At 38.3% G+C, this 22500-nt stretch overlaps 1 protein-coding gene across 6 annotated transcripts in view; it reads left to right on the forward strand.

The window, feature by feature from the left end:
• LOC106881580 (solute carrier family 2, facilitated glucose transporter member 1) overlaps positions 1 to 22500 on the forward strand; it is an 88090-nt gene that overhangs the window by 65062 nt on the left and 528 nt on the right. For 5 of the 6 annotated variants that reach the window (XM_089343074.1, XM_089343071.1, XM_089343072.1 and 2 more), the window contains 10 exons: positions 10698 to 10817; positions 16544 to 16704; positions 17005 to 17129; positions 17258 to 17398; positions 17628 to 17765; positions 17970 to 18154; positions 18826 to 18936; positions 19396 to 19515; positions 19741 to 19816; positions 21210 to 21337. In XM_089343074.1, coding sequence (XP_089199200.1) covers positions 10701 to 10817; positions 16544 to 16704; positions 17005 to 17129; positions 17258 to 17398; positions 17628 to 17765; positions 17970 to 18154; positions 18826 to 18936; positions 19396 to 19515; positions 19741 to 19816; positions 21210 to 21337 — 1302 coding nt within the window. In that variant the 5' untranslated portion in view covers positions 10698 to 10700. Of the gene's footprint in view, positions 1 to 7852; positions 7977 to 10697; positions 10818 to 16543; positions 16705 to 17004; positions 17130 to 17257; positions 17399 to 17627; positions 17766 to 17969; positions 18155 to 18825; positions 18937 to 19395; positions 19516 to 19740; positions 19817 to 21209; positions 21338 to 22500 lie in introns of all 6 variants that reach the window. The other variant, XM_089343076.1, reaches the window with a different exon arrangement.

The following is a 22500-nucleotide window of genomic DNA, read 5'->3' on the forward strand; positions in this document are numbered from 1 at the left end:
TATTATTATTGCTTGTAATATATAAAAGCGTCGAGTTGGCAGGATCGCTAGTGTCGAAAGAAAGGGAAAAAAAGCAATGCCTTGTGTTATTTGTTCCAGCTCTTTACATTCTGGGTTCAAACCTCACCAGGGTCAGCTTTGTAGCAACCCTGAAGGAAGGGGATGAAGTACCAGTCTATGTACTGAGCTCTGTGATAGGGACCTACTACCCTCCCTTTAGAGCGCTGGTTTTGTACCTTAATCAGAAATATATATAGATTCATCCAACACTTTCCGAATCCTCAGCATGTCGTTTCCAAATTTCTGGCTGAGTGAACTGCGTCATGGTGCTGTTTTTCTCACAGATCATGCCCAACTGACCCTTCTATACTCTGTAGTCGACAAAATCAAAAACAAATGCGCGAAGTTTGGTGTAGGCTCCTGCCTGGCCAACTCCTGTCAAACCGTCCCACCCATGTCAGCATGGAAGGCGGACGTTAAACGATGCTGGTGGCTATGATGATTATGACGATATATTTTATTGTGTTCGGACTGTCTCTGCACAGGGGCCACCCGGACTCTCGCCTGACTGTGAACAGGAATTAATCTTATCCCTTCGTTCTTTTGTGCCATATGGGCTCAACTCGCCACATCTCTCCATCTGACACCACCCACACAGATTTCCACACACCTCTCACATTCAACTGCCTCTCCCCTCCATCTACACACCTGCATGCCGCCTACCTCAGTACCCATACCACTACACAAGCACCCATACACACCGTTCAACTCATTTCCCTTCACACGCCATTACACCCACACCTACAAACACCTTCCTACTCCACCCACCCTAGCACCCGAAACACTTCTCAGCACCCACATCATACACCACTATCCACACACCCTTCAAATAGTGTGGCCACACATACCACTATACGAGCACTCCTACACACTGGTTAACTCAGTACACACACCACACACCATCATGCACGCCCTCACACTCACACAAGCACATGAGGCCTGAATACAAACACTATATACACATACACACGCAACACGCATAGACATATCATTTTCACCCCACAAACATACACCATACACACTATATGGTCAGTCACACGCCGCGTGCACACACCACCTGAACATTTCAACTGCTAAATACAAGCGTTTGCACACACAAACACGTTAGCCTCGCATATATACACAAGTTCATACACATACTCACGCATATACACGTCCTTACGCACGCGAACACACACACAAATACACAAAACACGCATCACTCCACACAACACATACACTAGGTTACTTGCACATATAGACGAATACCCAGGCCAACGCGTTTGCACACACACACATGATAACCACCACATACGTACACACGTCCATATGCACACGCACATGCATACCAGTACATGTAACGCATATCACTGCACATAATGCACGTATTGGGCCACTTACACGCCTACACACAGGTGCACATTTTTCAGCTCACCCACACATACATATTCACACACTCACCCCCATTCATACAGACACACTCACAATTCTCACATACACACGCGTGTGGAACTGCTTGATGGTATTAACAAGTATCTGAGGGCATCCATAAGTTTCTAGCACTTTCCGAAGAGTTTGTTAGTCCACCGTGAAAATGCTTTGGAAAGTCCACAAATGCCACAAAGAAGGGTTGTCATTGCTCCACTACTTTCTTTGTAACTGTTGCAGTGTGAAAATCATGTCCGTGGTTGATCTCACTGGCCTGAAACCACGTTGACTCTCTTGTTAGAACTGCTCTAAGATATTTTCCAGCTAGCTGAGGATGATTTTCACTCACCCCATGCCAGTTAGCAGTTATTTTTAGCACATCTCACGACCACCTGATACCCTCCTCGATCGTTTGTCACTCTGACGTTTTGACGTTTCTCAATATCTTTTCTCCCATAAACACATTTAATGGACTATTCTTGTAATTTAAGCAAAAAATTCGGAATGTCCGTATTTTAAACCGTGATTTAGAAAGAAAAGTCTAAAGATTTTTTAAAATTTTGTCTATTTTTTTTCATAATCGTATGAATTCACGCGTGGAGAATACAAAATCGCAAAAATTTTCTGAAAATTCAAAGTAATACAAAAGTCATGAGGCGTTATATGGGGTGCTTAAAGCAATATTACTCGTTAAGCCGAGGAAAAAAATATATTTCAAACATTTCTTGCATATCGGGTTTCCTGGTGAGGACTTAATTTTTTTCGTCTGCTGCTACAGAAGAAATCTACACATGCGTAAAACATTTCATGCTTTTTGAAAGCGAGAAGAGGAGCGACATGAGATGTTTTCTAAGAAAATTTGAAATTAAATAAATTCTTTTTTTTCCATATTCGTAATCTTCGTATTTTTCCACGAGAATTTTTTTTTTTAAATTTCGAAAAATAGTGAAAAAAAATTTTAATGGGGTCTGGAGAAAGAAAATCAAAATTTTGAAAACGTGATTTTTTAGCAAAATCATCATCTCCGATATCGAAAACATAGGAAGGAGTGCTTACACACGGCCTCTGACACAAAAGTCATTTTAGAATGAAGCATTTATATTTGGATACACACATACATGTGCAGACAAGCACATTTACACCAATACACGCACACACACATATATATACACACACACACAGATAAGCTGGAAGACCTGGGATGAGGTGGTGAAGCACGACCTCCGAACATCAGGCCTCACCGAGGCAATGACTTGTGACCGTGACCTTTGGAAATATGCTGTGCGTGAGAAGTCCCGGCAAGCCAAGTGAGACCAAAATCCAAGGCCTCTGCCAAGGATGTAGCCACCCCACTTACGCGTGACATTCTTTCATTGGACACTAAATAGCACCAGCTATTTAGCACCAGCGTGATCGTTACCAACGTCGCCTTCCTGGCACTTGTGCCAGTGGCACGTGAAAAGACATTCGAGCGAGATCGTTGCCAGTGCCGATGGACTGGCTCCTGTGCAGGTGGCACATAAGATACACCATTTCGAGCGTGGCCGTCGCCAGTACCGCCTGACTGGCCTTCGTGACGGTGGCACGTAAAAGCACCCACTACACTCTCGGAGTGGTTGACGTTAGGAAGGGCATCCAGCTGTAGAAACTTTGCCAAATCAGACTGGAGCCTGGTGTCGCCTCCTGGTCCGATATAATCGTAATCAAAACCATCTGAAACATACTGGCAGAAATTTCATTAAGAAATTTCCATTTTTCTGGAAATTATGAGGTAACGAAGTCGGTAGACGGCAGCACACTTGTGTAGGTATATATATATCTATATATATATATATATATAATCGGTCATAATATCTTACGTTTAAGATGATTCCCATGCTTTCCCTGATGAGAAGGTTACAATTTTAATATCAAAGATCCCTATGGATCACACAGGTTGTAATCCTTTGAAACATATGTAGGAATAAAGTATGCAATTATAACATGCGTTTTCTCCAATCCTTAAATTCTTAAATATACTCAAACACCCAAAATTTCAAGGAGTTCCTGCCTTAAAAACAGGAGCTAACCACAGTTAATTTGTGTTCTTTGCTACATTGGTTTCTATTAACCCATTTATTCTATCAGAAGAATTTTTATTCATTAAGATAGAAGAAATACACATAATTATATATATATATATATATATATATATATATATATATATATATATATATAGTCTGTATCTGGTGTTACGTCATAGACGATGCGTCTACTGTTGTTAAATCTGACCTGGGGCTAAATAACGTGAAAACAATGGCAACTATATCCGTCGTCTTCATCACGAACACCCTTATAATCATCATCGTCGTCGTCATCATTTTCATCATCACTACGCGCCCGTGCGTCATATAACCACCTACGTCACTGTAACTACCACCATTGTAACTACCTGTGTGTGTGTGTGCGTGCGCGCGCGTCCTTGAAACTGCTCAAAGACGACTGATGTATTAAGGTTATTGACCGACTGTTCGAACAAGGTTGCGATTGGTAAACATGCACACACACACACCTGTGTATACAGTGTGCATATACGTATGTATGTATGTATGTATGTATGAGAGAAAGAGGTATTGGTGTGGAGGGGAGGTCACTACGTGTTTAGGGGTGTATGTGTCCACGTACGTATTTTGTATCTGTGTGTATGTATATATATATATATATATATATATATATATATATATATATATAAACACGTGCTATTGTAAATGTATCTGATGTATTTGTGTACGTGTGGTATGTCTATTTGTGTGTGTTTACTACGCTTCGGCTTTACGTAAAACCTTGACCTAAGAAACCACAACGTAGTCAGTCGCTTTGCGAGAAATAGCAACAAATTTTCCCCTCAAATCACACCCTACCGTCTTGAAAAACGACAGGATGGTCACGGGCGAAGAACGTCATTGGTCATACATTTCCTCAGGCACACCTAACCCTAACCCTAAGCTCAGACACGCCATCAGATCACTGAAACTTAATGAATTTGCATTGTTGTTGTTACTGTTGGTGATACTCTGTAGTTATGAAATATGGAGGCGAAAGCGACGATGCGGATAATGATCAGGATAGCGATGATGAAGGCCACATCCGCCGTGATGGTCTCTTAACTTTTTACTCGTTTCAGTCACTAGTCTTCGGCCATGCTAGAGCACCGCATTGAAGAATCTTTAGTCGGACGAAACGATGTCGGTACCTTCATTCTTTTTAAGCTTGGTATTTATTCCATAGGATTCTTTTTGCCGAACCGCCAAGTAACGGAGTCGAAAACATATATATATATATATATAATAATATTAGGGACAAAATCCAAAATTACAGGTAAAAAAACTCAATTAAAATCAATTTATAAAAAATTAAAATTAAATTGAGCCTTATAGATAAAGTATATATAAAATATATAGTTTTAGAGAAAATAACCAATTTTCAAGAACTCATCGATGAAAATCCACTATCACATATAGAAAAATTAATAATTAAAAGCACAATAAATGAGTATAATATAAAGTAAAGTAAATATCATAAGATAAATATTATATATATATATATATATATATATATATATATATATATATATATATATATAGTTCAAATTTAACGCTCGGGAAGAATGGAAAAGTCTTTGACGTTTCGAGCCTACGCTCTTCGACAGAAAAAAAAAAACATAGAGGGGACGAAAAAGAACGGAGAGAGGGAAAAAAAACCGAAATGCTTAAACAACTATTCCTGTAGCGACGATTTTTCAGTGATCTTGTCATCTTTCCATGTACCAGGGAGTTTGCATTTATTAAGCAGTTGACTGAATTGGCAATTAGATCGTGGCTCAAATAACACTGACCATACGTTCTACGAACCCCTTTGCTTCGTACTACGATAGCTCAGCAATAGCGAACCTACGATCCCCAGTGACAGCAAACTGGGCAGATTGAAACACTGGCGGCACAAATTCAAGTTTTGTCACTTCGCAACCGACTTGAATGCGGCAATTACCGATCCCGGCGTTTTATTCACCGATGATCCCGAAGTCCCAGTGTTACATCTCCTCTAGATCCGAGATGTTGGTACCGCCAAAGATTCGGTAAGCACCCCAGCCCTTGTTCTGTCTCTTTATTAACGACCGTTCCACAGCAACCTGCTTCCTTGTACCGAAGTTAGTATCATACCAGTTTCCCTAACAACATTCACGAGGAAACCTGCACCAATTTTTCTGCAGGCAGCCAACCATTCTCTGATTCCAAAGTTTGGCGAACCGTCTCTTATTCTGCATTTCCACATTCGCAAAATTTTTCAGTAGGTTTTCGTCATCGCTAAATTGCCAACTCCTGTTTTAGGGAACTGATTTTCGACATTATTTCGTTAGGATGGCGTAGGAGTATCTGTGTGGTAAGTAGCTTGCTTACGAACCACATGGTTCCGGGTTCGGTCCCACTGCGTGGCACCTTGGGCAAGTCTTCTACTATAACCTCGGGCCGACAAAAGCCTTGTGAGTGGATTTGGTAGACGGAAACTGAAAGAGGCCCGTCGTATATATGTATATATATATGTGTGTGTTTATATGTTTGTGTGTTTGTCCCCCCCCCCCCCAACATCGCTTGACAACCGATGCTGGTGTGTTTATGTCCCCGTAACTTAGCGGTTCGGCACAAGAGACCGATAGAATAAGTACCAGGCTTACAAAGAATAGGTCCTGGGGTCGACTTGCTCGACTAAAGGCGGTGCTCCAGCATGGCCACAGTCAAATGACTGAAACAGGTAAAAGTGTAGGTAGGTAGGTCGATCGGTCGGTAGATAAAAATAAAGAAAGATGATCTATTGCGCACTTGGCCAAAAAGAAGTTTCTCATCCAATTATCCATTTCATCCTACAAATTTTCTCACTCTCTCTCTCTTTCTCTTACTCCTCCCCTCATACAAAATCCTCCTCCCATTCTTTTCTTTCGCTTCTTTACCCACGCATGTGCAGACGCTACGCGTCTTCGTCGCCAAAACATTCGTGGTTGCGATGCAGAGAAAAACTTTACCCCTCTCTTCATATAATGATGGCGTAGGAAAATCCTCTCCTTAAGACATACAAATTTCAAACTTCGAACTTTACCAATAAATACATTTTCCCCGATACAAAGCATTACTAATCACTTTGGGTTCTGATCATTTTTGTGGGGGAGAAAATATGCATATATAAAGGTGTGCGTGTATGTTTGTGTGTGTGTGTGTGTGTGTAGTTATGGGTGCAGTTTCTCCTTGTCTAAGTACTGAAGTGTTTGCTTGTGGTAGTAATTAGTACATTTACGCACACAAATATATATGAAGAAAGAGAGAGAGAGAGTGAAGTATGGCCGGAAAAGATTGAAAAATTCGTAGACTTACAGTCTTCACATATAAGAGACTGGTTGCTAACGAAGAAAATGCTGATCTAAACCAGTAATTTTATACCACGTTATACATACTTACATACATACATACGCATAGATAGACACACGTGTATATATTATACACAGACATAAATACATATCCAATTAAGGTTAATCTGGTCGAAACTTCGTAGTCATTGTCAGCACTTCCTAAAGATTAATAAATATATACTCTACAAAAAGCTTTGGGTAATTTTTCTGCTTAATGTAAAATTGCTTTTATAACTTGACATTAAAAAACCTTTATACATACATACTTGTATAGATGTATGTACGTACATACATACATAGTACCCGAATGCCAAAGGTAGAGTAGTTTTATGCTTTATCATTAAAACTGCAAAAACATCACTAAAATCTGCTACTCAGAGTTTCACGTTCCTGTTCGTAGGGCAATTGTGGGGGAATGTGAAACTCCGAGAAGCAGCTTTTTTGTGATATTTTTGTGGAGTTTTTGCAGCCTTAATAATAAACTATCTCTCTCTCTCTCTCTCTCTCTATATATATATATATATATATATATATATATATATATATATATATATATATATATATATATATATGAGAAATATTTGCCTGGAAAATGAAATAAAAACAGCACGGCATTTTTAACAGCGTACTTTGTCTAGATTTCTGTTGTTCCAAACTTTTGGTAGAATCTAGTTCTTTGAGTAACCCATTAAAAATGTTCACTGCTGCCTACACAATTCCCTCTCTCTCCTCTCTTTCAGTTTATTTCCTTCTCCCCTCTCATTCCCTCTCTAACCGTCTCTTATTCTCTATCTGTCTGTCTGTCCGTCTGTCTCTTTCTTTCTTTCTCTGGCTGGTTCTAGTCAACATCCAAAACTCTTGCATCGCGTTTTATATTCTAAAACTTTGGAATTAGCTGACAACACTGAAGTTATTATCTCCCTTATTTTTGTTTATTATTTCTTATAGATTTTAAAAAATACTTTGGGAGAGTTTGAATGGATAATCTCAGTTAATCGAAGTTTTTTCAACTCATTATATAACTTATATGCGACTGTATACCTTAATATATTAAAAACCAAAAGAAAAACAGGTGAGCGAGATACTATAATATTTACCTGAACGGGAGGGGAGCACTGCTCCCTCTCATTGTCATATAATCTCTCTCTCTCTCTCTCTCGTTCTTTCTCTTTTTCTTTCTCTCAACACATTACCAGCGACCTTGCTCTTCTGTTTGTCTTTCATTCACTCGGTGTTGACAAGTAACATGACAATAGGGTTGTTGCTGCTGATGTTAATGGGAGAGGAGGTTGTGGTGGTGGTGATGGTGACCGCTGTTAACATTGGTATTGATGATGATGATGATGATGATGATGACGACGCTGTTGCTGGGTGAAGGTCGCGGGTGCGATTGTTGATTTATATATATATTAATAAATCTCAGGGTAGCAAAAAATTTAGAAACTCTATTTGCTACCAGTGGTCTAGCGAGAAGAAAAAAATCTAGTCAATAGACTATATATTATTCACAATACATACAGCGTACAGTTAAACGCATAAGAGAGATGTCCATAATAAGACATCTAACCCGCTAGAAGGAGCAGTCAAACTCCAAACCACAATTAGGTATAATTTCGAAAGGGAATGAAAAATGAAAAATAAAAACATTTACCTATATAAATATATATATATATTATTATGATTGACCGTTGACTGAACACTATTCAATTTTTTTTCTCCGTGTTTTTCTCCTTGTCTCCGTATTCTTTCTGTTGAAGAGCGTAGCTCGAAACGTTAAAGACTTTCCGTATTCCCGAGCGTCATACTAATACATCCTTTTGTTATTTACACCACCTGTCCTCGTCTGTTGTTGTTTTTCGTACATTCTCCCATATATATATATATATATATATATATATATATATATAACACTGCACATTCTGAAAAACTTAGAATTCAGATAAAAAATTTTTTTAAATATTCATGTTTTGCAAATGTCTTATTCTCCCCTTCATATCCACCGTACACACACCAATCACAATTTCTTTTATTTTTTTTTAACCTGTTCTTTCTTTTGTTTTGGATCTTAAATTTCCTCTCACCACTTAAAGTATCAGGTTGAGTATAAAGTAAGCTACGTTTTAAACCATGAAGAATTCGTACCAAATTTTTGCAGTGCTTTAAATTTTTTTAAACATTTTCTTGCAATTGTCTGATAATACAAACATAGACTTGCCCAAATGCATCAATAAATTAACATTGATATTTTTTTCATTGTTGTCACAATCATCTGAAAGGGAACTGTCAAAACATATTCGAGCAATTTTGCTATTCAACTTCAAAAAAGGACATAAAGCAGTTGAAACTGCTCACGATATAGACGAAATGTTTGGTGAGGAAATGACCAGTGAGTGGTCAGCTTGAAAATAGTTTAAACAATTTCGCAGTGGAGACCTTAGTGGACACCCATCTGTCATCGATGACGGTGAATTAAAGACCGTCATTGAGACAGATCCATGTAAAACCATTCGAGAACTGGCAAAAGAACTTCAAGTTAGCCAGAAAACTGCATGCGATCGGAAAATCAAAAAAATTCTACAAATGGGTACCACACAAGGTAAATGAAATTCAGAAAATGTGCAGATATGAAATTTGCTTGTCACTTCTTCTCCATAACCAGACTAATCTATTTCTTGACTGTATTGTAATTTGCGATGAAAATTGGATTGTGTACAATAATACGAAACGATCTTAGCAGTGGTTGGACCAAAATTAAGCACTGGAAACCTTCCTTAAACGCGAGTTCTTCAAAAAGAAGGTTATGGTAATTGTTTGGTGGTGTACTGCTGGATTGACACAGTCTACCTAACTGTAAATATGTACCACCTGGGAGAGTACCTACAGATTGTCTGGGGATGGTATCCTACAATGTCATTCTAAAAATAAGCAATTACATTCGACAAAGTAATCAGAAATCTAAAGGGTTAAAGACTGTCCATAACTCACACCCATATAAGAGAGTTGTTCTCACAACTCTTTTATGTGGGGGACCATTAGTTAGTGGTGAGACTGATTCTCCTATGCTCCCATACATTCTCTCCCACAAGCTGCTGAAAGCAGTGCTAGCTTTGGAGACTGTCCTCTTGACCTTGCCACCAATGTTTGCTGATCTTAGTTTGGACTAAGAAGGTAGGGGTGAACCGAAGGTCTCTCACATTCTGGGTTTTGTCCATCCACATACATATTGGTGTCATTTCTCTCTTTTCTTCAAAGGTGCACACACATACATGTACATATACACTGTCAAATGTATTTTTATTTATACATGTATGTGCACATACACACTCATATGCATACACACTAACAAATAACTTCACATACACATATTTGTGTGTGGATGTGTATGCATTGAGATATGCACTTGTACAAATATTATAACACATGCATACATACATTGAAAAATGTATGTTTATTTATACACACATTATGTATACACACACACACCCACATAGATATATATATATATGCATAGTCTGTGTCACACACACACACACAAGTATGCTCATTTCCAAATGTTTATTTACACACACACATACATACATACAATCATGCCTATTGTTGAAAGTATGTTTATTTACACATACACACACAAGCACGCTTATTGCCAGAAGTATGTTTATTTACACACACGTAAATACAGGCACAAATTGATTGCCAAAATTCTGTCATTCAAAGACGACCTTTCCACTGCCACATCTGTCTACCAATTTATATATTGTTTATTTCTTTTTGTTTTTTTTTTCTTCTTCTTCAGAAAATGGAGAAAAAGTCATCAGGTTTGACCCCCTATCTTGCGTTTTGTACGTTTGTGGCTGTATTCGGTAATTCCCTCCTCTATGGGTATAACATTGGAGTGATCAACACTCCAGCTGAGGTAAGACAGACTTTCATGATTCACTAAATGTTTTTTATTTTATTTTTATTTTTATTATTATTATTATTATTATTATTATTATTATTATTATTATCTAACTTGGGGATTGGTGAAGTGGTGTGGACACTGCTGAGGAGACCCCAAAAGGCAGCGAGCTGGCAGAATCGTTAGCATGCCAGGCGAAATGCTTAGTGGTATTTCGCCTGACACTACATTCTGAGTTGAAAATGAGCTGCAATAATCCTCTTTGTGCTAATTATCAAATAAACCCTTCTCTGCTAATTTTAGAGGCACGATAGCTGTAAAATTTCACTGCTTGTGCTACCGACCAAATTGACATGGGTGTAGATTGCTCTCCGTTCGGAGCGTTGTATGCCTGAACAACAGTCACACTTTTTGATTAATTAGCAAATTAAGTTCATCTGGTAATTAAATATATGGTGATTTATAATTGCTCAGTAGTTATGAGTATGCGTTAAAAATTGTATTCTTGTCACAGAGTTGTGCTTCTGAATGAAGCATTAAACGACTATTCATTTCAAAAGCTGTGTCTATATTCATGTGTGTGTGTGTGTGTGTGTGTGCAAGAAGAACATCCTTCCACAGAAATTATACAGGAACAGACACTCAAGCTTGACGCATTCCTTGGACTTACCGGGTCCTGCCAAATTACTCCAGCAAAAACCAGCATTGAATATGGAAGTTAAATGATGATGATGAGGAAGAGGAGGATGGACTTCCTAGAATGTTTAACTGTTCCAGTTGTTGCAAGGTCTAACATTTTTGTTAAATTTTTGGTCTTCAATAAAAGATGGAGACAGATGAGTAAATTGTTTACCTTTAAACAGGAAGTCAAGAAAGATGGAGTAATTTGACAAATAACAAGAAATAAGACAAGAGTTTTGTTTGCCCTTCACTAGAAAGTAAAAAACGATAAAGAAAGTTGTTTGCCCTTTAACAGACACAGTGAAGTATGAGTGAATAGTTTGCCCTGTGACAGGAAGTAAAGAAAAAGATATTTGCCATAAACAGAAAATAATGTCGGGGGAAGTTATTAGCCCTTTAAAAAGGAGTAGAAAGAGAGTTATTTGTCCTTTAATAGAAAGCTGAGAAAGGTTAAGGTATTTGCTTTTAACTGAAAACAAAGGAGTTATTTGCCCTGAAACAGAGAGGTATAAGGGAGTTGTTTGCCCTAAAGCAGAAAATCAATATGAGAGAGTTCTTTGCCCTTTAACAAGGAGTAGAGAAGGACAAGTGAGTAAGAAAGTTGTTTGCCCTTCAATAGAGTGTAGAGAATAAAGAGGAAGTTGTTTGCCCTTCAATAGAGTGTAGAGAATAAAGAGGAAGTTGTTTGCCCTTTAACAGGGAATAGAAAAGAACAAGGGAGTTGTTTACCCTTCTATAAGAGAGTTACATAAAGGGGTTATTTGCCCTTCAACAGATATTAATGAAAAGAATTATTTGACCCTTTAAGAGAGAGAGTTATCTGTCCCTTAATACAAAGTAGAGAAAGGTGAATTTGTTAGCCTTTGAGCAGTGAAAGGAAATGTTTGCCCTTTGACAGATTTGAGAAAGGAGTTATTTACCCTTCAATCACAAAATGAAATTTCATTGTTATTCCAGTAATGAATTTCTATATGTACTAAAAATAGAATTGAAATATTGTGCAAGTCAAATTGCCTCAATATAGTTGACATAACAAAAAAATAATTTCAAATATGACATTTCAGGCAGACGAGTATATAAAATTGCTTTCTGTCATTTAAAATATTAAAATTTTGTGCTGAGTATATCTGACTTTTATAGTGAAAGGGCTAACTTGTTGAGTGACTGCTGCAAACACAAACCCTCGTGTACCCTTATTATTCTGGAATTTACACCGATTTTTCCAGTTTCTTGATTCCCTTGGGTATATCATAGCTGAAACTATGGCACAAAACACTAGTTTTCTATTCCTGTACAAGGGTCAGGCAATCTTTCACCCACAAGAAGTTACTCACACTTGACAAAGCTCATGCAAGATCCACAATGCAGGTGGGGCCCAGTTAGAATTTTATTCAGGTCAAATAGCCCGTCCCGCTCAAAAGGTCCCCGAATAAGGGTTGTTTAAGGATGTTGAATGAAACACCCATGTTTCCAGAGGTGAATTATTCAAACCTCAAAGAATTCTTCAGCACATGGCTATGATGCTCCCCTACTGCTTCTGCTGGTGATCAGAGATGTACATATCATCAGCCACCAAGGGGCATGCTCAACTGGTTGAGGTCAAACAACTGACAAGCAAATCTGTGATATTGAGCAGAATATTTGCTTTAGCCCATCTTTTATACAAAGACAAAACAATGTACACGGTAACACCTCCAGTCAGTTAAGATGAGAAGCCATGAAAGCTACTGCCTGGTACTGCATCAGGGCATATTATTAATATTTATTTATTTGTTTGTTTATTATTATTATTATTATTATTATTATTATTAAGGCAGTGAGGTGGTTGAGTTGTTAGCACACTGTGTAAAGTGGTATTTTGCCTGTCCTTAGGTTCTGGGTTCAAATACCACTGAAGTCAGCTTTGCTTTCATCATATCAGGGTTGATAGATCAAGTAGCAGTTGAGCACTGGGGTTGATGTAACCGATTTATGCCCCCTCCTGAAATTGTTGGCCTTGTGCCAAAATTAGAAACCATTATTACACAGTGCTTTTCTCATTCACATACGCCCATGGGTGGTGCCTGTTTCTATGTTGATCCTATGGGTGGTATCAGTTTACAGTTAAGTAGAATGAGCTGTCTCCTTGAACCCTCAAAAATCCTATTGTCTAATGCAGAAATGGGAAAAACTTTTATATTATATATTAAATAGCTGTAATGAAGCCAACTGTTAATTGATATGACTTCATTTCATAAATAGGAGGAAAAAATTTTAAGTTCTTGCTAAACCTGTTATTTATAAAATACAATTATTCATGAAATTTTAAATAAAATGCCATAGAAAAAAAAGAAAAAAAATATTATTTTACTGAATAAGCACTCCCAGTGTAATCTCTTTGATTTTTAATCTTTTTTTTTTCTTTTCATAAAATTTCTTCAGTTTCCCATGTTTTAAACAATGCTAATTCCTTTAAGCAGTTCTATATATCTTTCACTTGTTTCAGTCAAATGAATCCACCCCAGTACTTCTTTTTTTAAGGTTGGTCTCTTTGCCAAACCACTAAGTTACAAGAATACCAACACACGAACACCGGTTGTCAAATGGTGTTGGTGGGAGAAACAGACAGAAAGACAAACACAGACAGGACTTTAGGATTTTAGTCAAACAAATCAATTCCAGTACTTTCGTTTTCCTTAAAACCTGACACTTATTCTATCATTTCCTTCGGCCAAACTGCTAAGTTACAGGATTGTAAACAAGAAGGTGATGCTCTGTATCTAGTGGCATCAAAAGACACCATCATGTATTATGAGCTACTTCCACAAAATCAGATGTGAAGTTCAGACTATTATTGTTCCCAATTAGATCAATAAAAGGAGGCAATTGATGAATGATGTTCAGAATTGGCCAACCAAAAGGATGTTGTCTTACATGAGGACAAAACCTAGATCACACGTTTCTTTGCAAACCAGGCAGAAATGACCAACCCCACCCACAATATTCACTTGATCTTGCACCTTCAGATTATCATTTATTTCAATCCCTGCAAACTTCTCTTAATGGGAAGAGCTTCGGTTCTTTAAAAGAGTGTACAAAACTACTTGGACCAGGTCATGACCCAGAAAGACACTAAGTTCTGGGAGGGCGGAATCATGAAGCTGCCACAAATATGACAAAAGGTAATGGAACAAAATGGAAAATATGTGGTTGAATGTGTACAACTATACTGTTAATGAATTTTACTTAAAAAACGCTACAAACCTTTTTACCAACCCAGTTGTATATGATAAGCTTCTTTCAGTTTCCATTTATCAAATCCATTCACAAGCATTGGTCAGCCTGACGCTATAGTTGAAAACACTCACCCTACAACACCAATAACAACATCACCAACACCACCATCACAATCACCACTATCATCATCAACATCCAACACTCCAAATACCTTCACTAACAGCCAAGTCCATCTCCACCACCACCACCACCACCATAGCTGTGTGTTTGTGTTGGTCCAGTTGTAGGAAACAACGGCCTGGACTGGCCTTGACTGGGATCATCAAACATTCCTCAGCCTTCTCCGCACCTCCCAGCACACACACACACACACACACCCACTCACCTGCTCTGCCCTCATCACTTCTTCCTCAAAAACTTTCATGAGAAAATTCAAGGTGAAAGAGACATGAAGAGAAAATGTCAATAGTATTCAAAGCAGCTCAGCACAACATAGCTGCACACACACACACACACACACACATACCTGAAGGGCGCACCTGAAAGACAGACAGATCAGGTCACAGGCAGCATCGTTAGTAGTAATAGTGGTGGTGGTGGTGGTGGTGGTGGTTGTGGTGGTGGTGGTGGTGGTGGTGGTCTTGTTGATATTGGTGTTGGGGGTGGATGGGTGTTGTTTTAGTTTTTCTGTAGATATTGGTTGTGGTGGCAGTGGGTGTTGTAGTGATGGTGGAGGTGTTAATTATGTGGTTAGTATTGATGATGGTGGTGGTGGTGGTAGTGGTGGTGATGGTAGTATCATCATTGCTTTCATTCTCTATAATAGCTCAGGAGGTGGTGGTGGTATTGGTGGTGGCGGCGGCTGTGGCAACAACACAGCGAAGGATGAACTAAGTGCTTTATATAAATGGAATGCAAGAAATATCTGTTCACACCTCAGTGCTCCAAATTTGAATGAGAGCCAGGCTGGAAACTTTGCCATATAAGTTGTTGTTGTTGTTGTTGTTGTTATTGTTGAGTTGTAAACCAGCCTCTATCAAGCAGAATTATGAAGAATTTTTAGTCAAATGATTCAACCCCAGCATTTTTTTTTTTTTTTTTTGAAGCCTGGTACTTACTCTATCGGTCTCTTTGCCAAATTGCTAAGTTATGGGGGCATAAACACACCAACACCTGTTGTCAAACGGTGGAGGAGGGTAAACACAGACACAAAGCCATACACACGGATATATATGAAGGAGTGCTGAAAAGGTCCTGGCTTTGGGGGGGGGGGGGGGGGAATAAAGTTAATTATGGTTTTATTCTCTTAGTTTTCTTGCATGAGTTCAAGCTTGGGCACAATGCCTCCCAAATTGCTGCCAATATCAACAGAGCATGGGAAGAGGGGTCCACAAGTGATCACACAGTACGAAGGTGGTTTCAGAAATAATGTAGTGGTGATGAAAGCCTTAAAGATGGAAAATGGTAGAGGGCGGCCATGCAGTCTTTACAGTGAACAACTGAAAGCAATTGTTGAACAAAACCCATGTCAAAGGGTCAGAGAAATGCTTCAGGCTATTATTTTCAAAACAACCAAATAAAAGAGATGATTTATATTTTTATCAAGAATTTTATAGCCATATTGTACATCATCAAGCAATTTCGAAAGAGGTATTAAGGCCAGACAAGAAAGGAGTGGTGATAGAGAGTCAACCCGGAAAATACAACATGAAATTCTTACTTCTCTATCATTGAAAGATTCATTGTCACTATTCAATGTTGTTTTCCATGATCTCATACTTACAGATAAGAAGTTTCACAGAGTAGGTTCTGCTTTATAAATTGTTATTATTATTATTTCCCAGATTATAATGGAGTTTTACAATGAGACGTATGCGGAGAGAAGCGATAGTGCTCCATCAAAGGAGTTTATAACTATGCAGTGGTCCCTCACTGTGTCACTGTTTGTTGCGTTTGGTATGATTGGATCTTTTGTATCAGGAATGATGGCTGATCGATTTGGGAGGTAAGTAACTTCAATGTTTGTCAAAGAATTCTTAACACACGTACCCCAGTATGACCTAAAAGGCATTTAGAGGACCACTATAATAATGGTGTAACTATATATATATATATATATATATATATATATATATATACATACATACATACATACATATATATATATATATATATATATATATATATGTGTGTGTAATTATATAGGGGTCACTACATTTTGAGGTAATGGGGGTTTTATTTAAAGGTAACCACTAAATTTGGATTTTTTGTTTTTATATATATTTTGTCACTCTTCTTTATCCAGAAAGAAAAGTATGTTGTTAATTACGGTAATCATGTTTCTGGCTGCCATTACTGGTGGAATCACGAAAGCTGTTAAGGCTCCAGAGTGTCTTATGATATCCAGAATGTTAGTTGGTCTTCACAGTGGTAAGTGGTGGCTCTTTATTACTCTTTATTATTGTTGTTGTTGTTATTACTGCTACTGGAAGCGATTTTGTTTTATCACTTAACCTTCTCTATATAACAGCCAAATCTGGCCTATTATTATATTTCAGGTGTCAATATTGGTCTGGCATCACTGTATCTTGCTGAGATTTCACCAAAAGAAATCCGTGGTGCTGTTGGAACATGTCACCAGTTGGCCATCACTATTGGCATTTTGCTGGCCCAAATTCTGGGTCTACAGGAGCTTATGGGTACGTATCTTTTATCTTTTATTCTGCTGATCCTCTTAGTTCACATGGAGGCACATGGCTTAGTGGTCAGGGTGTAGCACTGACGATAAGATTGTGGCTTTCCACACAGCCACTTCGACAACCTATACTCTAACACTCTAACAATTCTCCCAGTCAACTTTTCTATTGATGTTGTATACCTCTATTGTTGTATGTTATATTCCTTTATTGGTCAGTTGTTCTGTTGCAGGAACTCCCGACCTCTGGCCAATGCTGTTTGCTTTTGTGGCATTCCCCACTTTGGTCACTTTAGTTCTGATGCCATTCTGTCCCGAAAGTCCGCGCTATTTGGCCGTCAAGATGCAGAAAATAGCAGAAGCTGAAGCAGGTATGATGATGTAGACTTCTATTTCACTGTAATCCTTCATTTCCTTAACAAGACACACATTCCACACCTCTCTACCTCGTTTCTTCCCTGCCTTCTTCTTCTTCTTGCCAATATTTCACAGATATTCCCATCCCCTCCTCATCTTCGCCCTTTATTTAGTTCTTTTTTTTATTTTTTAATACATGCTTCTTCTCTTCTTTACAGCTCTTCGTAAACTGCGAGGTGTTTCCGATGTTAGCGACGAGATCGAAGAAATGAGTTTGGAAGCTAGCAAATCGGTTGAGAAACCTTTTAAGGTGAAAGAACTCTTGGTTTCACCAGTCCACCGAATCCCCATTTTGGTTGCTTGTTTGATGATGGTTTTTCAACAATGGTCTGGGATTAATGCAGTAAGTACTCCTTATAGTACTCCCTGTCTGATCGATTAATGCAGTAAGCCTTCCTCTAGTCCTGTTGTACTCCTTGTTTAATGATGGTCTTTGATGATGAGCTTTCAACATTGGTCTACAATCAATGTAAACATACTCGTGTGATACTCTTTGTTTAGTGATGCTCTTTCATCAGTGGTTTGGGACCAGTGAAGAAGATTTTCCCCTACACCTGTCTAATCTAGTCTAGCAGTGGTCTGCTCTTGGACAGGTCCTGTGCATGTGAACCTCCTTCAGCACTTATTATACGACCTGGGAGTGCCTGTACCCAACCCTGCCACTGTTTAGCAACATTACCGGAACTTTGGCCACCATGACTAAACGTGGGATGAATACTGGGAAAGGAAGGGCTGGCAGTATTTTTGGTTACATATATAGATGTACTTGCTTAAGCTCTCCATTATAACAATGATATTAATCACTGAATTAATGTTATCTTTTCATCATTATTTAGATATTTTTGCTGTTGATAACAATGACATTTATAGAATCTTTCTGTTTCCATTCTTTCCACAACTGCTTACTCCCAACTGATATTGATGACGATGATTGATGACAATGCCAACAGTGATTATTATCATTATCATTATTATAATTATTATTGAATCTTCCTTACTCCATTCTTTCCACAGGTATTCGCATACTCCCAGTTTATCTTTACCCAAGCTCAGTTGGATCAGAAAGCCATTCCTTACGCTATTGTCGGGACTGGAGTGACAAATGTCTTTGCTACCATCATTGTGGTAAGTAAATTCTAGCCAAACACTGCCACCAACACTACTACCACCAGTTCCAGTACACAAGCACCACTGCCACATAACAATTTATTACCTAAGTCCCACTCTCATCAGTCAATCACAAATAAAATATTTCATTTATAGACAACTGATGAAGGTGCTGCATATGTAACTAATTATTATGTAAGCTCTTGAAACACATGTATTAAATGCATTTGAAGAAATAATTAATTTGTGATAATTTCTAATGGTATTCATATATATATATGTGTGTATGTATGTATTTATATCTATATATACACACACACAAACAGACATGTGTATTTGTGACTTTGGCTGGAATTACACATTTGAACATACACAGCACATATTTGCTAGACACCATTACACATGTACACACTCACACACACACACACTTGCTCATTTAATAAAATAGAATCTCTTTTGGTTTCTCTCCCTTTTTAGATACCATTGATGGAGAAACTCGGCCGACGTCCCCTGTTGCTGTCTCCAACTGCTATAATGGCCCTAGCTATGCTTATACTTTCAATATTTCTGAATATACAAGAAAGTTATGGTGATGAAGTAAGTTTACTTTTCTTCTAGAACTAACACAGCTTTCCTAGTGATTTCCATTTACTATTATATTTGTATTAATTTTTATGTATACAAAATTAATTAGTCACATAGCACTAAGTGAATAGGTAATTTTATATTATATTTCTATTTTATATTATATGTGTTCTTATGTATTAAATACTATGCGTACTGCCTCTGTGTACTACCCATGTGTTCTGCTTTTTATTTCAGAAAGCTCCAAGCTGGATGGGTTATGTCAGTATCATCATTATGTTAGTCTATATCATTGGCTTTGCTGTTGGCCTCGGTAAGTATTTGTTGATCTAGCAAACATACATATACACATTCAGCCTGTGCAAAATTTTAGGTCCAATAACACCTCATAGACTCTCTCCACCCTACTGACATGATCCAGAGATAAGCCAAGGCAAGATATCTCATACCAATATGGTTTGCAGGCTCAAGAGTGTGAGAACGCCATGATCTCAAGTGCAAGCAAAAGATCTCCAAAATGTCCAGCGTCATTCCCTACTTATCTAGTTCTATGTCAGAGTGACCTTTTTCCCTGATACATGCTTTAACAAAAGGCAAGGGCTGCCTCACTCCCAGTGGTCCGCCAGCATGCTAGACACCAACTGGGGGTTTCTGAGTGGCCATACTATTGATAGATAGCACTGTGTAACATGATTTTTGTCCTTGGATAGCAACTGTTTTTCCCCATTTAATTACCCCTAAAAATAATGAAAATTGGCTATTTCTGTCGAACTTTGTTACATTTATTCAAACCCCAAAGAATTTCTCAAAACACATGGCTTTGATGCTCTCCCACTACTCTTGCTCATGATCAGAAATGCACATATAGTCAGCCACTAAGGGACATGCTCATATGGTTAAAGTCAAGCAACTGACAAGCATATCTGTGGTATTGAGCAGAATATTTGCTATAACGATATTTCTGCTTCAGCAACTCAACATTGAATCTGTCTGAAATGAAATGGAAAATAGGTCAGTTTCAAAACATTGATGTCCAGGTCAGAAAAGCAAAGTCTGAAGGGAATGGTAGTCATTTCCTTTGATTTCTAGATAGAAACAAGTAGGAAATAACACTTACTGAACAAAGACAAAAAAAAAAAATTTAATTTTGTTACACAGTGAAGTCACTGAACCTACACTAGGTTCATCTGTCCTTTTAAGAAGTCTTGCTTTTAGTCCTGCTGGATTTCTAGCAATCCTACTCACTAGGCAGGCCTGGTGGGGGGGGGGGGGGTTTGGTCACTGTGAATTCCATATTACTAGTAGCACTCATGAAAGACCTCACAAATGACATACATACATACATGCACACACACACACACACATGCATATATGTATACATGCTCATCTGATGGCCACCACTACATAACGATCCATATCATCATCACGAGTCAATGAGTAGCCATCTCTGTAGTTGCTCAGTCTGCTAGGAATAGCAGTCAAATTTCTCTGAAACTACAGCGTAATTATTAAAAAAATAAAATAACGATGTATAATATATTCCAGTGTCCATTATTCCTGTAAAAAAAAATGACTGGATGGTCATGGTTTGAATGACCTTGGGTCATCAATCTGGTCAGTCAGGGTTGAGCTGATGCTGGCACGTCATGACCACTACCCTCACCACCACAGCATAATGCTCACCATGTTTATTTTATATTTTTCAGGTCCTATCCCATTCAATCTTGTGTCTGAGTTGTTCACACAAGGACCTCGTGCTGCTGCAATGTCCATGTCATTGGTGTTTAACTGGGTTACGAACTTCATCCTCCTGCTGACTTTTCCTTTCTTACAGGTAATTCATCCTTTGATAACTTCATCAAGTAGACCATACTCATTTTATCTAACAGGCCTTGCTCCTTTCATCTAATATTCTTTCCCTGCTTCATGTAGCAGATCTTGCTCATTTCATCTAGTAGAACTTGTTCACTTCGTCTAGCAGATCTTGCTCATTTCATCTAGTAGAACTTGTTCACTTCATCTAGCAGATCTTGTTCAGTTCACTTAGCAGATCCTGTTCTCTTCATCTAGCAGATCTTGCTCAGTTTATCAAGCAGATCTTGTTTAGTTCACCTAGCAGATCCTGCTCACTTCATGTAGTAGATCTTGTTCACTTCAAGCAGATTTTGCTCAATTCATCACCAAGGGAAGGTATGTGAGAAGAAAGTAATTCAACAACGCGGGTTGATGAACCGTAAGACGTGTGGCCAGAACCTCCTGGAAGATAACCATAGCGAGGGACATTCCACAGTTGAATTAGAACAGTCACAAACAGTTAAAGAAGACATGCACCCAACACCAGAGCTGAAGACACCTCCGAAAGGAGGGGGCCCTGCCACGTCAAAATGGTAGAGGAGTAGGGGCCGAAACCGGACGTGGTTCCTCCTGATGATGTCTTGAGCTAACTGGATCCTATAAAGGAGCTGTTGTGGTAGCAGACCACAAAACATGGTTGAAATTCCTTCCATCTAGCAGATCTTATTCACTTCACCTAGTAGATCTTACTTCATCTAGCAAACCTTACACATTTCATTTACCAGAGCACAAACATAAATGATTAAACATTCTGAAAAATAAAAGAGGAATATTTGCCATTATAATCACCAATTTAAGAGAAAACAAAGATAATCTATCCCACAGATGAGGCATGAATGATAGGACTGTTGCTTGTCAGGTAACTGCATTAATTACACTGCAGTTAGTGTGTATTTTGAAATAGTTATTACTATAAATGATCGTCTTGTCTGAGTGTTGGGTCCTTTGGGTGCTTGGATAAGATGCAGATGTCAAGTTGATCCAGGTTACCTCCATGTTTGTAGCGTATGGAAGACTGTTTTTTGTCGTCATATTGTCTTTTATTTTTCGACCTGAAAGGTTCAGCTTCTTGGGGTCATTCTTCAGTACTACATCCCACGTGTTCCATCCGCAAATATATTATTTCCGAGAAAACATGAAATC

The sequence above is a fragment of the Octopus bimaculoides genome, chromosome 26, assembly GCF_046866305.1.
Source record: "Octopus bimaculoides isolate indiv1 chromosome 26, ASM4686630v1, whole genome shotgun sequence".
In the NCBI taxonomy this organism is placed as follows: domain Eukaryota; kingdom Metazoa; phylum Mollusca; class Cephalopoda; order Octopoda; family Octopodidae; genus Octopus; species Octopus bimaculoides.